The following is an 11385-nucleotide window of genomic DNA, read 5'->3' on the forward strand; positions in this document are numbered from 1 at the left end:
ACGACACAAGATAGATGAAATAGAATAAACTAACAGCTAAAATATTGATATGATAAGAAAACGTCTTAAATCCAATTAAACAGCAAAGAGAAAAGTTGTCTAGAGCAGGATATTTTTTACCAAATCTCGCTCCTGTAAAACGATCTATTATTATGTTTTTCCAACAAGCGAAGGTTAAATGATGAAAACGGCATATTTTAAGTTGCACGTTGTCTTGAGATGCTAAACTCTATCCGTTCACTAAAAAGGCTCCTTACGCCTTAACGACAATTATCGAAAACGCCTGCAGAATCCGCTGTAGGAAGTATTATCACCAACGCTATGGTATCCTATCCCCCGCATCCTTCTTTCTTCCATCTTTATATGTCTTGTAGTTGATGACGGTAGCGACGGCTGATATGTCACGCAATTATGTCGTAAAATACAAGATGGGAACACCAGGGCCGTAGCCTCCGGGGGGGCAGGGGGGGCAGTTGCCCCCCCCCCCCCCCCCCCCCTGGGATTTGAGGTGCAAAAAATAATCGCAAAGGTGAATAAAAATAATTGCAAAGTTGGTATCAATCCCCCCCCCCCACACACACACACACACACACCCTCCCCACTCGGGGGCTTCGCCCCCTTGTGTCAGCTTACTGTCCCCCCTGGCATTTTGCTCAGGCTACGGCCCTGAACACTGTTTTCACAACAGAACAGAAAAAAGGTGTTGAAGCCTTGAGGTTCAAGTACTAGTGCTAGAGATCGTTTTTTCATAATATTCTCTGAAGGCATATTTATAAGGCGATATTAGTGACGAAGGCGTACGTCAAACATTTGATAGAGAGTAGTCACTTCACTGAATGGGTCGGAAAATTCACATTGTTTCAGTGCAAAAAGTAGAAACTTGCTCACCGCGGTAGAATCAGAGATAAGATTTTCGGCGGAATCCGACTTTTGGGAGTCATAATTATCCAAACCCCACGCCATATTTTTGACTTTTTCATTAAATGGCAGTCTCAACCCTGTCGAATGAAACTTCAGGAGATAAACCATCAGCTGCAATAGGATATATCATTAACGACTTAATATGCAGATTTAAGTGTTACTAGTAAACTAAGATTCCGATTTAAACTAAGATTTTAAGATAAATTATTTTGTGGATTGTTCAAAGTAAAGGAGGGCTTGCATAACAATAGGAATTCAGCATTGGATTAGCGTTTCATAAGCTGCGTTGTGCACAAATATAAGCCTTACCTTCTTTATTAATTAATCGTTTAAAGTAACTCTTGAACGCCCTCTGTACTTTTGGTTCAACCGTATTCTAGTGTCGTAAAAATGCTTCACAATTTATGCCATTGGTATCAGCCTCCATCTCTTTTTTGTAGTTTTCCGTTTCATGTCTTTGCCGTGTCATATTTTATGATTGCCCCGAGATAGCCCTGTCTCGTTTGTTTTGGTGGCTTTTTTTGTCACCTTCGACGCACAAGGTGAACGGACCCACCCCTTAAAGTGTGTGAAAAATTCCTCCAGATAAGAATATGAATGTTATTTTGCACCTAGTTCATGATCAGATGGTCTATACACAATTCTTTTATGGGTAGACACGATTCTTCTGGACAAATAGCCACCACCCGTGCCTGTCGTCGACGTCCCCACCGTGCACTTTTCAGTGTTGTAAAAATAAATTGTTTATTAATGGGGGATAAGTATGACCTTGGAGACAATGCTCGAGTTGGCTATTTCTTTTTTATCCAGCAATATTTTTTTCATGAACCATCAAGAAATCTTTTTCTTAATCTTAATATCTTTCAATTTATTTATTTATTTTATTGTTTTTATTTATTTCATTGAATTTTTTGCCTGTCAGTTGTTTATTGGCCCAAGTTAATCCCAAATTGGCAACAAATAAAGGTTTCTGGATCAAAGTTATCAACAAAATAAACGTTATAAGAAACCTATAATTTCATGATTTTTAGTCACATATTTGTACCGGTAGGCTCAGAGTAAACGACTTGGGTTTTCGACGTATTCCTGGTATTCTCGATATTGCTGAAGACTGACGTGCCTTTTCTCACAGCATATAGATGGGACCCAAACTTTCTCAGAGAACTGCGGCGACAAAAACATGTCCGAGCTGACAGGAAACATGGCAGAACCTTCGAGCACTGCAATGAACAAAACTATAAACTATTATTGCTGTACTGTAATATTAAGACCCGCTCTAAAGCGTTTCAACTTAAAACGGAACTGGTCTAACTGACGTCACTAGAGGTCCAAATTAGATACCATGGAATTAAATTTCCCAGGAGTCGAAAATTATAACAATTAATAAATTGGAAATTTATTTCTGTTTATGAGAGTGCTGCTTTTAATGTGTAAACCTTGTGAGAGAAGTGTTACCTATGCTCAGACGCAATTATTTAAAGCACATCACGTGGAAGGATAACTACACACTGTACCTCTCTATCATTCTTCCATAAGCATATCAAAGAGCCCTCTGAAGGCTATTAAATTTTTATTTTATACATAACCTCGTTAACTGAAGTTGTAATGTTTTAGCACAGACAACAACTTCTAATGTAGTGCTCGAAAGTCGTAAAACGGACGCGTTTACAAGTGTGCTTAATGCATATCAATGACTATATGGCCAAAGATACAAAAACGCGAACGTGAGAGGGTCATAGCCACAGCCTACATTGAGCTTCCATTGTCTCAGGACATATATTGGTCTCCTCGCAGAGAGCTCTACAGGGTGCAGAATCATGAAGTTCGTACTTGGACTGGTCTTAATCAGCTTCATTGTTGGGATAACCCACGGTAAGTTTTCACATACTTGTACTAGTACGTTATAGGAAGTGAAAAAAACTTTGTAGGAGGAGCTTTTGAATTAAAGAGAGTCTAAGCGATGCTTTGAAATACCAAAAATGAAATTATGTCAAATGCACACAGAAAATGGACAAGCATAAGACAAGAAATCACTCTTCAATTATGCTGGGCTAAATTTGCCATGCAACTACGGAGACCATAGACTGGGGCGTAAATGTGAATGGCGCCCCTCGCTGTGCTCACATCTAGCTGTTATACAGGGTCTTCAACTCCAAACTCTTTTTGTGCATTACCTAATTACTCAAGGACTTTCGTCTACTTTTTGGAACTAAAACGTGTTTCATTTTTCATTTCTACAGCCAGTTATTCAAACGGCTTTGTGACATTAGTCACAGTAAAAAGATGGTAACATTCTATCTGAAAACATTCCAAATATTCCATCGTTTTTAGGAAGAGTGTACTATTATGCACCAACAACGACAGAAGCTCCGACCACGACACAGAAAGCGAGCTATGGCGGCTATGGCGGCAACGGTGGCAACGGCCAGAATGGACAAGGCAACGGTAACAATGGTGGCCAAAATGGTGGCAGCGGTGGCTACGGTGGCCAGTATGGTGCCGGTAACAATAATGGCCAAGGCAACGGGAATAATGGTGGCCAAAATGGTGGCAGCGGTGGCTACGGTGGCCAGTATGGTGCCGGCAACAATAATGGCCAAGGCAACGGGAACAATGGTGGCCAAAATGGGGGCGGAGACAATAATGATAAGCAACACCATGCTGGTGGCGGAAACAACGGTATGAACGGTAGGTATTTAATTCGCACTTCACGTCAATTCGTAGCTTAAGGTTTAAGGAATGTTCCAAAGATCTAACTGACAGATTGTGTTAAAACCTTATCTCGAGCATAAAAAAAACCGCTTCAGTCATTATTTTTATCAGAATAATTTTGCTTTCTGACAAAATTCATGCAAAAACTGTGAACTTGATCAATTGATGCGTATCACGTCAACATAGTTAAATAATAAGATATTCAAAAAAATTCCCAGTGCATTCCTTTCCCTTCCAGGTATGAAACAAATGATGCAGATGATGATTTGGATGATGATGAACATGGCCGGCATGGGCAACAACGGCCAGCAAGCTGACTAGGTTTCTTCCACACGAAATGATGCTCTTCTCGAGGTTTTGATATTTATGACTTCTTGAAAGTATCGTTCCTACGTTTGGTATGGTATCATGGAAAATCCTCGTCCACAGTGCATCTTTATACACATGTCGATGTGGAAGTTACCGTATTCGTTATTAACTGGTTTGACACTTAATGCTACTTTTTATGTTTGAGATAAAAGGGGGGTGGGGTATTCATAATGTTTTGTAGGACTGTGAAAAAAATCCCAAGTGAAAGTTCATCCAGGAAACTCAAATGTGAGAGGCAGCTTTATTTGTTAAAACGAAATCTCGTGTGGGCTATCAAGATACGACCTGTAGCTATTTAATAGTTCTTGTATCCTACATTAGAAAACAGTTTAATACAAGCCGTATATCTTTAAAATTCCCACGTAGGTTTATGACACTTAAATGAGGCCATAACTGATTGAATAACGAGAGAGATTCCTGCCTGACTTTCCAACATGTGCATCATTTTAAACGTCGGTGTCAAATGTATTCAATAAATGTTATATATATTATTTAAAACGTGTTTGGTTTCGTCATTTATTTGTGTTGTTGAGCTATGCCATCCGATTCTTAACTTTAAGTCATTCGTTAAATTTTGAAAATTTATTCAATTACAATTTGCGTTCACGACCCTTTTGGCCGATAAGGGCCGTTTCTTTGCGTGAATTCAATTTTCTCCAATTTTATCCACAAAATATTATAACCATAGTAAGCTGAAAATATGCTCCCTATCATTCTACATGAACATTAAAATGTGAAGTACAGTGTATGTAAGTTTTGGTCTGTATGAAGGACCATGTTGTAGTAACCTAAAACACGCCTAATTAATGTTTTCTGTTTAATTTCTCATAAAAGATTATTGATCCCACGTGTAAACGCATTTAAACGTATGACACGATGTCCATTACAGACCGGTGTTCTCTGCAGGGACTCTCATGTATATTGCTATCAAGTTTACTAATGGAAAGAAGGAACTGGGGAGTTTTATTTCAAGCAAGAGTGCTAGCGCGTTTTCACGTCAAGGTAAAAACAATTTGAAAATGAACGCACTCCAGAGGATTTATTTTTGCTTTAACTTGAGGCGTGTAAGGGTAATACTTCGCGCTCGCATACCGATTTAGCCACAGATCACGAGTCAGTATTTTAAAACATTAATGTGATGCTGTTGTAGTTATTGTAAAATGTCTGTTGACTCCCCCCCCCCTCCAAAAAAAAATCCGTATTTATATTTGCGACTTTCTAATAGGTTGATTATGTGACCTGTATTGGTATATTGATTTTTGCAACCATTTATAAGTTCTGTAGACTTATTCTGTTGGCATCTAGCTTGCCAATCATATCGGATTTTGTAATTCAAAGAAGAGAGAAAAATTAAAACAAATCACTGAAGATTATATGGTTTGCGACTCTTCTTTTTTATTTGCATTTACGAAAAACATTAATTACACACTACCTAATGAACAGTTCAAGTTTGAATTTCAAAGTCTTGATTCAAATATTTATATTCTTATCGTGGTATTGTATTGCGGTTTGTGTCCAACTCATATGTCCATAAGACGTTGTCCTTTTCATTTGACCTATTTCTTGCACGTGCTGCTCAAACTGTTGGATAGCTGGCGGCGGTAGCTATGCCACAATTGTTGCCACGGTTACGGGACATCTGGACATAGCCTGCATTACCCCAGCTGGTTCCCCAACTGAAAGAAGACAAATATCAAAAACGGTAAATTTACATGCCTAGCTTTTTTAGAAACATTTACCAATAATAACATGTTACGAATGGATTTATATTAATAATGCTATTTACAACGTAGTCGGTGGGATGTTTATCATTATAGTGTTTCTGTGCGTTGTGGGCTTACAAGTTTCGTGACTTATACCTACACTGTATTACCGACCCTGTTAAATTATGGAGTCTAGCTCAATATTTCCGAATATAACTGTACCTGTTCTTCACAATGTAATAATTGGATCCGTATCCCACAGCCAACACACCGTGGTCTAGTCTTGTACTGCTGCAGGCTGGTTCGTAGAAGATACCGCTCCTAGTGACAAATAAGTAAAACCATATGGACATGCTTTCTTTACAGATATAAAGTTATGCGATATAATAGCAAATTTACGTTTAATATTTAAAACAAATGCATTTAGAAACAAGCAAATCAGCAAAATATAGCATGAAAACAACCAGACTCTATGGTGATTCAGGGTATCTTAACAATTCTGAGACAATGCTAAGTAATTTTGACCGATCATCTCAGTACAACACGACTAAAAATAAACTTTTTGGTGCCACGCTCTTGGTTGAACATTGTTCCCACCAAGGGCATCATTTTATAGTTTTATTGTTTTACTCCCCAGCCATAACGTTCGGTGCTACTGTAGCAACTGTGGGTGAACATTTAAAATGCCATACTTGATGTACATATCATATAGACGAGTGGCTCGACAAGCATATACCAACAGAAGTCTATACACACTGTATTTCGTTTTAGCAGGCCCGTAGCGAGCAATTTCGAAAGGGGGGTTCTTTTTCTGAAAAAGTGGACCTTTTCCCATAAAAACTTCATGTAACTAGATCAAATTTTACCTAGAGTGGACCTTTTCCCAGCAAAAGGGGCGGTTCTTTCGAACCCCCCTGGCTACGGGCCTGGTTTTAGGCCGCGTTCAGAACAATATACTAACTAGTCCCCGGGTCAAACATGGCGACCCACTAAGAAGCCTGCCGTCTAATCTGCTAAAAGACACTGCATAGATTCCCCCTGGGAAAGTATTCAAGTGGATCGACCATACTGGACTGTCAGACTAGTTAGTCCACTGTTCTGAATGCGGCCTAATACCTACCTGTAGTGTATAAAGGATTGGTGGTTGGCATCAATGGCGACGGAGACGGGTCCGACACTGCTCAGAGCGGAGGCCAGACCAGACTCGCTACCACGGCGGATATCGGTGTGTCCTTTTACTGTGGCGCCGATGCTGTTCTTGCTGAAGTGGCATGTGCCGTCCTGTTGGAAGGGAGGGGGGAGCAGAGAGAGAACAGATATTTGAACTTTCATGACTACATGGCCAATGGCAATTATTTTTCTATTGACTCAAATGTTCAGTTTAGTTACAGGCAGTTATATAGAAAATTACTATAGTTGAAGCAATTACATATATCATTGCCTTTGTTGCAAAGAAAAAAGAAGTTCGAGTCTCATGGAAGTATCAAGTTGAGGCCCAAGACGAAAACGAGGCAAATTATGACACCTTAAAAAATTCGTTAAGCCCTCTGAAAACCGCTTTTGTAATAGCTACAGTCAAGGTTCAGTAAGGTGAATTTGACGTTGGTCATTAAAAGATAAGCAATTAAATATATAAAAATATGTCCCGTTATACATACCTTGTTCTGGTATGGGTAGGAGCTCTCAGTGTCAATTCCTCCGTTAGCTGCGATGTATCTGAAGGCGTTGTCCATGATGCCTCCCTCGCAGCCATGGTTGCCTTAACAAAATAAATAAATAAATAAAAATTAACAATTTTGAATAGTTAGTGATACTAGAGGTACGAGTAATATTGATTGTTCCCAATTTTTTTTTTAATTCAACTTTGTCGTTCCTCAGAAGCAACACCATATTGCGATATATGCAATATCAGCGTCAATGAGCAGTATATACGGATTAATACGGAGGCTAGGATTGTTTTGTTTCTTTCCTTGTAAGTTGTCTACTGCCTATGGGCGTGTGTTAAAAACAAATCTAACTAACAGAGAGAGAGAGATTCTCTACATTACCGTATCTCTGTGAGCAATCAACCAGCTGTTGTTCGGAGAGTGAGACCAGCTTGCCGGTGGCTCTCTTGTGTTGACCTTCCACAGAGCCGTGTTAATGTCTCAGACACTAAGCTCTGCAGAATTTTCAGTGAACAGTTTATGGCTAAAGGACACTTGCACCGATACTTTATCGACGTAACCTCAATAATGGATATAGTGATAAAATTTGACAAGCAGGGACATCAAAATTTCATAATTATCGCATGATTCCCGTGTTCGCGGAAGCACCTGTTGTTATCCTACATATACAGTAACAATGCAAATATCAGTAAAACGATGTGTCCAGAAACGGTATCATCCTCACTCGTCCGCTAACTTCACTTGATAACAATCACTGAAAACAACACACAAATCTATGTATAGGAAATAGATGAGCTTCGATAATTTCCCAGTTGATAATAATGTTAAATTCGTTGATCACGTACTTGATTAGCAGTTTATTGAAATACTGAGCAACAGTTGGGTATAATCTGAATAAGTTCTTTCTTAATCAACTAATTTTTATTTGCGTTTTGTTCCATCCGACCATCCGACCTTACTAAGTTTAAAAAGGAACCTTGTTTTTTAACCAATTCCTTAGTTTTTGGATGTACGATAAAGATTTTTCAGTCTAAAAAGACTACAAACTAATAGATGAGCGGCAGAAGGCCAGAATTTTCAGATTTAGTGTCCCCTTTATACACAGACCTGAATTATATATCATTTGAAAGCTCAGGGTCTGCTGGTCAAAGTTAGCCATTATGTGGAAAGGGCAATTCCGTACGTAACCATGTAAACGGACAAAATCCAAGATGTCCGCCTGTTTTTGCATTTTTTTTTTTTTTTAAATTTACAAATCAATGATAACAAGTGTTTTGCGATGTGTATCGAAGAAAATACAAGTTACCTACCTGTAAGATTCCTCGTCATATGACCCGTATGATTTCCCATGGAAGTTCTTCCATGTCTCCCACTCAGAGTCCAGGGTCTTGTCAAAGGTATAGAGCTGAGAGAGGGCCACGCCCACACAGGCAAATAGTACCAACAGACGCATCTGGAAAACATGCGTTTTTAACTGTCATTATTTATGGTCTTCAGTTTGAAAGCAACAAGCAACGAAGTCCTCACTTTGGATTTACATCAACACAGGAGTGAACCAAATAGTCAAATCAAAAACAACAAAATCAATGTATAAATAATAGAATAAATCGATAAATATAATGATGTAATGAATAAGTAATAACTTATCTATGTAGCAACAACCTTGTCATGACTTAATGATATTCTAAATAAGAAATGAAAATGAGAATGATTATTATAAACATTCTGACACAAATAAATTACTAACAAGCATTAGTTAAAATGATGTTTTATTGACGAGCGACCACTGTAAATTAAAAAAATTCTAAGCTGAAAATTATTTTTGAAAATAGAAATTCCTGAAGAATTACTGATGCAATAGACAATGCTTTTACACTCAATGCCACATCGATTCAAGTTTGTAGCGTCTTGGTCACATACGGGTATACACAGTTCTCTTACCTTTCAAACTGTAGTCTGGCAAAAACGCTGAGAGTGACGCGATGTGCTCTCCCTGCTGTATTTATACCCATGGTCACTAACTGATAACAGTACAGGGTTGCTACTTAATATAGAATATTTTTATCATTGCTTTTTTTTTAATGCTGATTTAATTTTGTTTGGCTTGAGTCATTAAAAAAGTATGTCACTGAATAATAAAAACATCCAGTCTTCTGTTTCAGTCAATGATATCAAATCTGACATAAGATGCCATTCAAAAGAAAGGAACACCCCCATAAAACCATATCAACAGTTTGATGTCAGTATTAACTTTGAGCTAAGATTTTAAAGAAAATGATAGCCATTCGGACAGTGATATGTTACACAGTCAAAAACTCACTACAGTAAATTATGAAAAGTCAGTAATTGTGGGTATGACCTCCAGCAGACGCTTGCAGCGCCCTCATCCTACATGGCACACCCTGTGACACGTTTTTTAGAGTTTGGATGGGGGACATCATTCCACTCAGTAATATTTGCCTGTCGCAGTTCATCACTATTTACCGGCCGATGACCATAGCTATTAATTCTGTGAGTTACTTTTGCCCAAAGGTTTTCAATTGGGTTCATATCTGGAGAGTTTGAAGGCCAGGAAAGTTGCTGAACCCATTGGTTTTGAAGAAAAATAGTGATTCTGCGGCCTCGAAGTGGGGTTGCGCAGTCGTCTTGGTACACAAAGTTGTTCCTGAAGATGACTCTTACCAATCAAAGCATCGTTTGCTTTAGAAGGTCTCTGTAGGAATCCTGGATAAGGTTGCCTCCTAGAAAAACCAACTGGCTATGGGCACCGACATGAAATGCTCCCCAAACAGAGACGTTACCATTCCCTGCTTGCACCCTAGGCAGTGCACAATCATTGTTTTATGCCCATCGTACACGTCGGTGGACAGGGATTCGACCGTCAACGCTGAAGAATCCATATCTGGCCTCATCACTGAAAACGACGTGATTCCAGTGTTTTGGCTGCAAACTCACGTGGTCCGCAGCCCATTGCAGACGTCGCTGTATATGACCTGTTGTTAACAGTGGTTTCCCTACTGGCCTTCGTGCAAAATAACCGGCTTGCAGTAACCTCTTGTTCACTAGGGACCTTGAAACGTGCGTTTGAATGACATTCTGCCTCTCTTTTCTGAGCAGCACGGCGACCTCTAAGGAGAAGGCGATTGAGTCTTCTTGGTGTGTTACGCGGACACTCTGGTCAAGGTATTGGAGTAGTTGCCCCTGTTGCAGCATTTCTTTGGAGGACTTTACAAACGGTTCCTGATAAATGTTGAATTACCTGTCCGTTTCTGGCCATTATCTCTGAGAGCAAGAATCCCACAGTAAGCTGTGTTACTTAGCTGTCGAACCATATCTTCACTAAAATACCTGTCAAGTTTCAGAGCGATCCCTTTGTTGTTTCTCTGAACACACTGCAAAGATTGGCCAAACCCATGCGTTTTTATACAAGGGCAGAAATTGCCGAAAAGACCACCCCTCACATTACTGACCACAGAACATGCAATTGCATGCATCAATTGTTTCGAGAGTTGTGTGATAATTAGGTAACACACCTGGCTACTCAAATGTGAGAGGCAGCTTTATTTGTTAAAACGAAATCTTGTGTGGGAATACAAAACTAACGCCAAACGGATAGATATCGCGGATGATCTTCGGCTATCAAGATACTCCCTGTAGCTATTAAGCAGTTTTTGTATCCTACATTAGAAAACAGTTAAATACAAGCCGCATATCTTTAAAATTCCCATGAAGGTTTGGGACACTTAAACGAGGCCATAATTGATTGAATAACGAACGAGACTCCTGCCTGACTATCCAACGAGTGCATCGTTTTAAACGTCGGTGTTTCATTTCAAATGTATTCAATAAATGTTATATCGATTATTTAAAACGTGTTTGGTTTCGTCATTAGTTTGTGTTGTCGAAATATGCCATCCGCTTCCCAAATTTTAGTCATTCGCTTAATTTTTCTTAAATAAATAAAATTACGATATGCGTCCACGACCCTGTTGACCGATAACGGCAGTTTCTTT

The 11385-nt window shown here is 39.1% G+C and overlaps 2 protein-coding genes across 2 annotated transcripts; one reads left to right on the forward strand and one right to left on the reverse strand.

Annotated features, from left to right (window-relative positions):
- Positions 1 to 2638: 2638 nt before the first annotated feature.
- LOC106175069 (uncharacterized) lies at positions 2639 to 4493 on the forward strand. Its single transcript, XM_013556884.2, has 3 exons — positions 2639 to 2793; positions 3253 to 3609; positions 3872 to 4493. The coding sequence occupies exons 1-3, from the start codon at positions 2739 to 2741 to the stop codon at positions 3952 to 3954; spliced, it is 495 nt and encodes a 164-aa protein (XP_013412338.2). The 5' UTR covers positions 2639 to 2738; the 3' UTR covers positions 3955 to 4493.
- An 879-nt stretch (positions 4494 to 5372) lies between these two features.
- LOC147761372 (cathepsin L-like peptidase) lies at positions 5373 to 8828 on the reverse strand. Its single transcript, XM_087016019.1, has 6 exons — positions 8683 to 8828; positions 7754 to 7845; positions 7364 to 7464; positions 6826 to 6986; positions 5928 to 6026; positions 5373 to 5678 (listed from the first exon to the last, which is right to left on the reverse strand). The coding sequence occupies exons 1-6, from the start codon at positions 8823 to 8825 to the stop codon at positions 5579 to 5581; spliced, it is 696 nt and encodes a 231-aa protein (XP_086872145.1). The 5' UTR covers positions 8826 to 8828; the 3' UTR covers positions 5373 to 5578.
- Between the last annotated feature and the right edge of the window lie 2557 nt (positions 8829 to 11385).

Source organism: Lingula anatina, chromosome 6 (genome assembly GCF_051362555.1).
Source record: "Lingula anatina isolate TDL-2025a chromosome 6, LinAna3.0, whole genome shotgun sequence".
Taxonomy (NCBI): Eukaryota; Metazoa; Brachiopoda; class Lingulata; order Lingulida; family Lingulidae; genus Lingula; species Lingula anatina.

Bases quoted from the DNA above. Each gene is read 5' to 3' on its own strand.
- LOC106175069 (XM_013556884.2), top strand. From the start codon at position 2,739: ATGAAGTTCGTACTTGGACTGGTCTTAATCAGCTTCATTGTTGGGATA. The intron at 2,794-3,252 runs GTAAGTTTTCAC...CATCGTTTTTAG, and splicing joins CATTGTTGGGATAACCCACG to GAAGAGTGTACTATTATGCA. The intron at 3,610-3,871 runs GTAGGTATTTAA...TTTCCCTTCCAG, and splicing joins CGGAAACAACGGTATGAACG to GTATGAAACAAATGATGCAG.
- LOC147761372 (XM_087016019.1), bottom strand. From the start codon at position 8,825: ATGCGTCTGTTGGTACTATTTGCCTGTGTGGGCGTGGCCCTCTCTCAG. The intron at 6,987-7,363 runs GTATGTATAACG...CCCTTCCAACAG, and splicing joins CCTACCCATACCAGAACAAG to GACGGCACATGCCACTTCAG. The intron at 5,679-5,927 runs GTACAGTTATAT...GTCTTCTTTCAG, and splicing joins TATTACATTGTGAAGAACAG to TTGGGGAACCAGCTGGGGTA.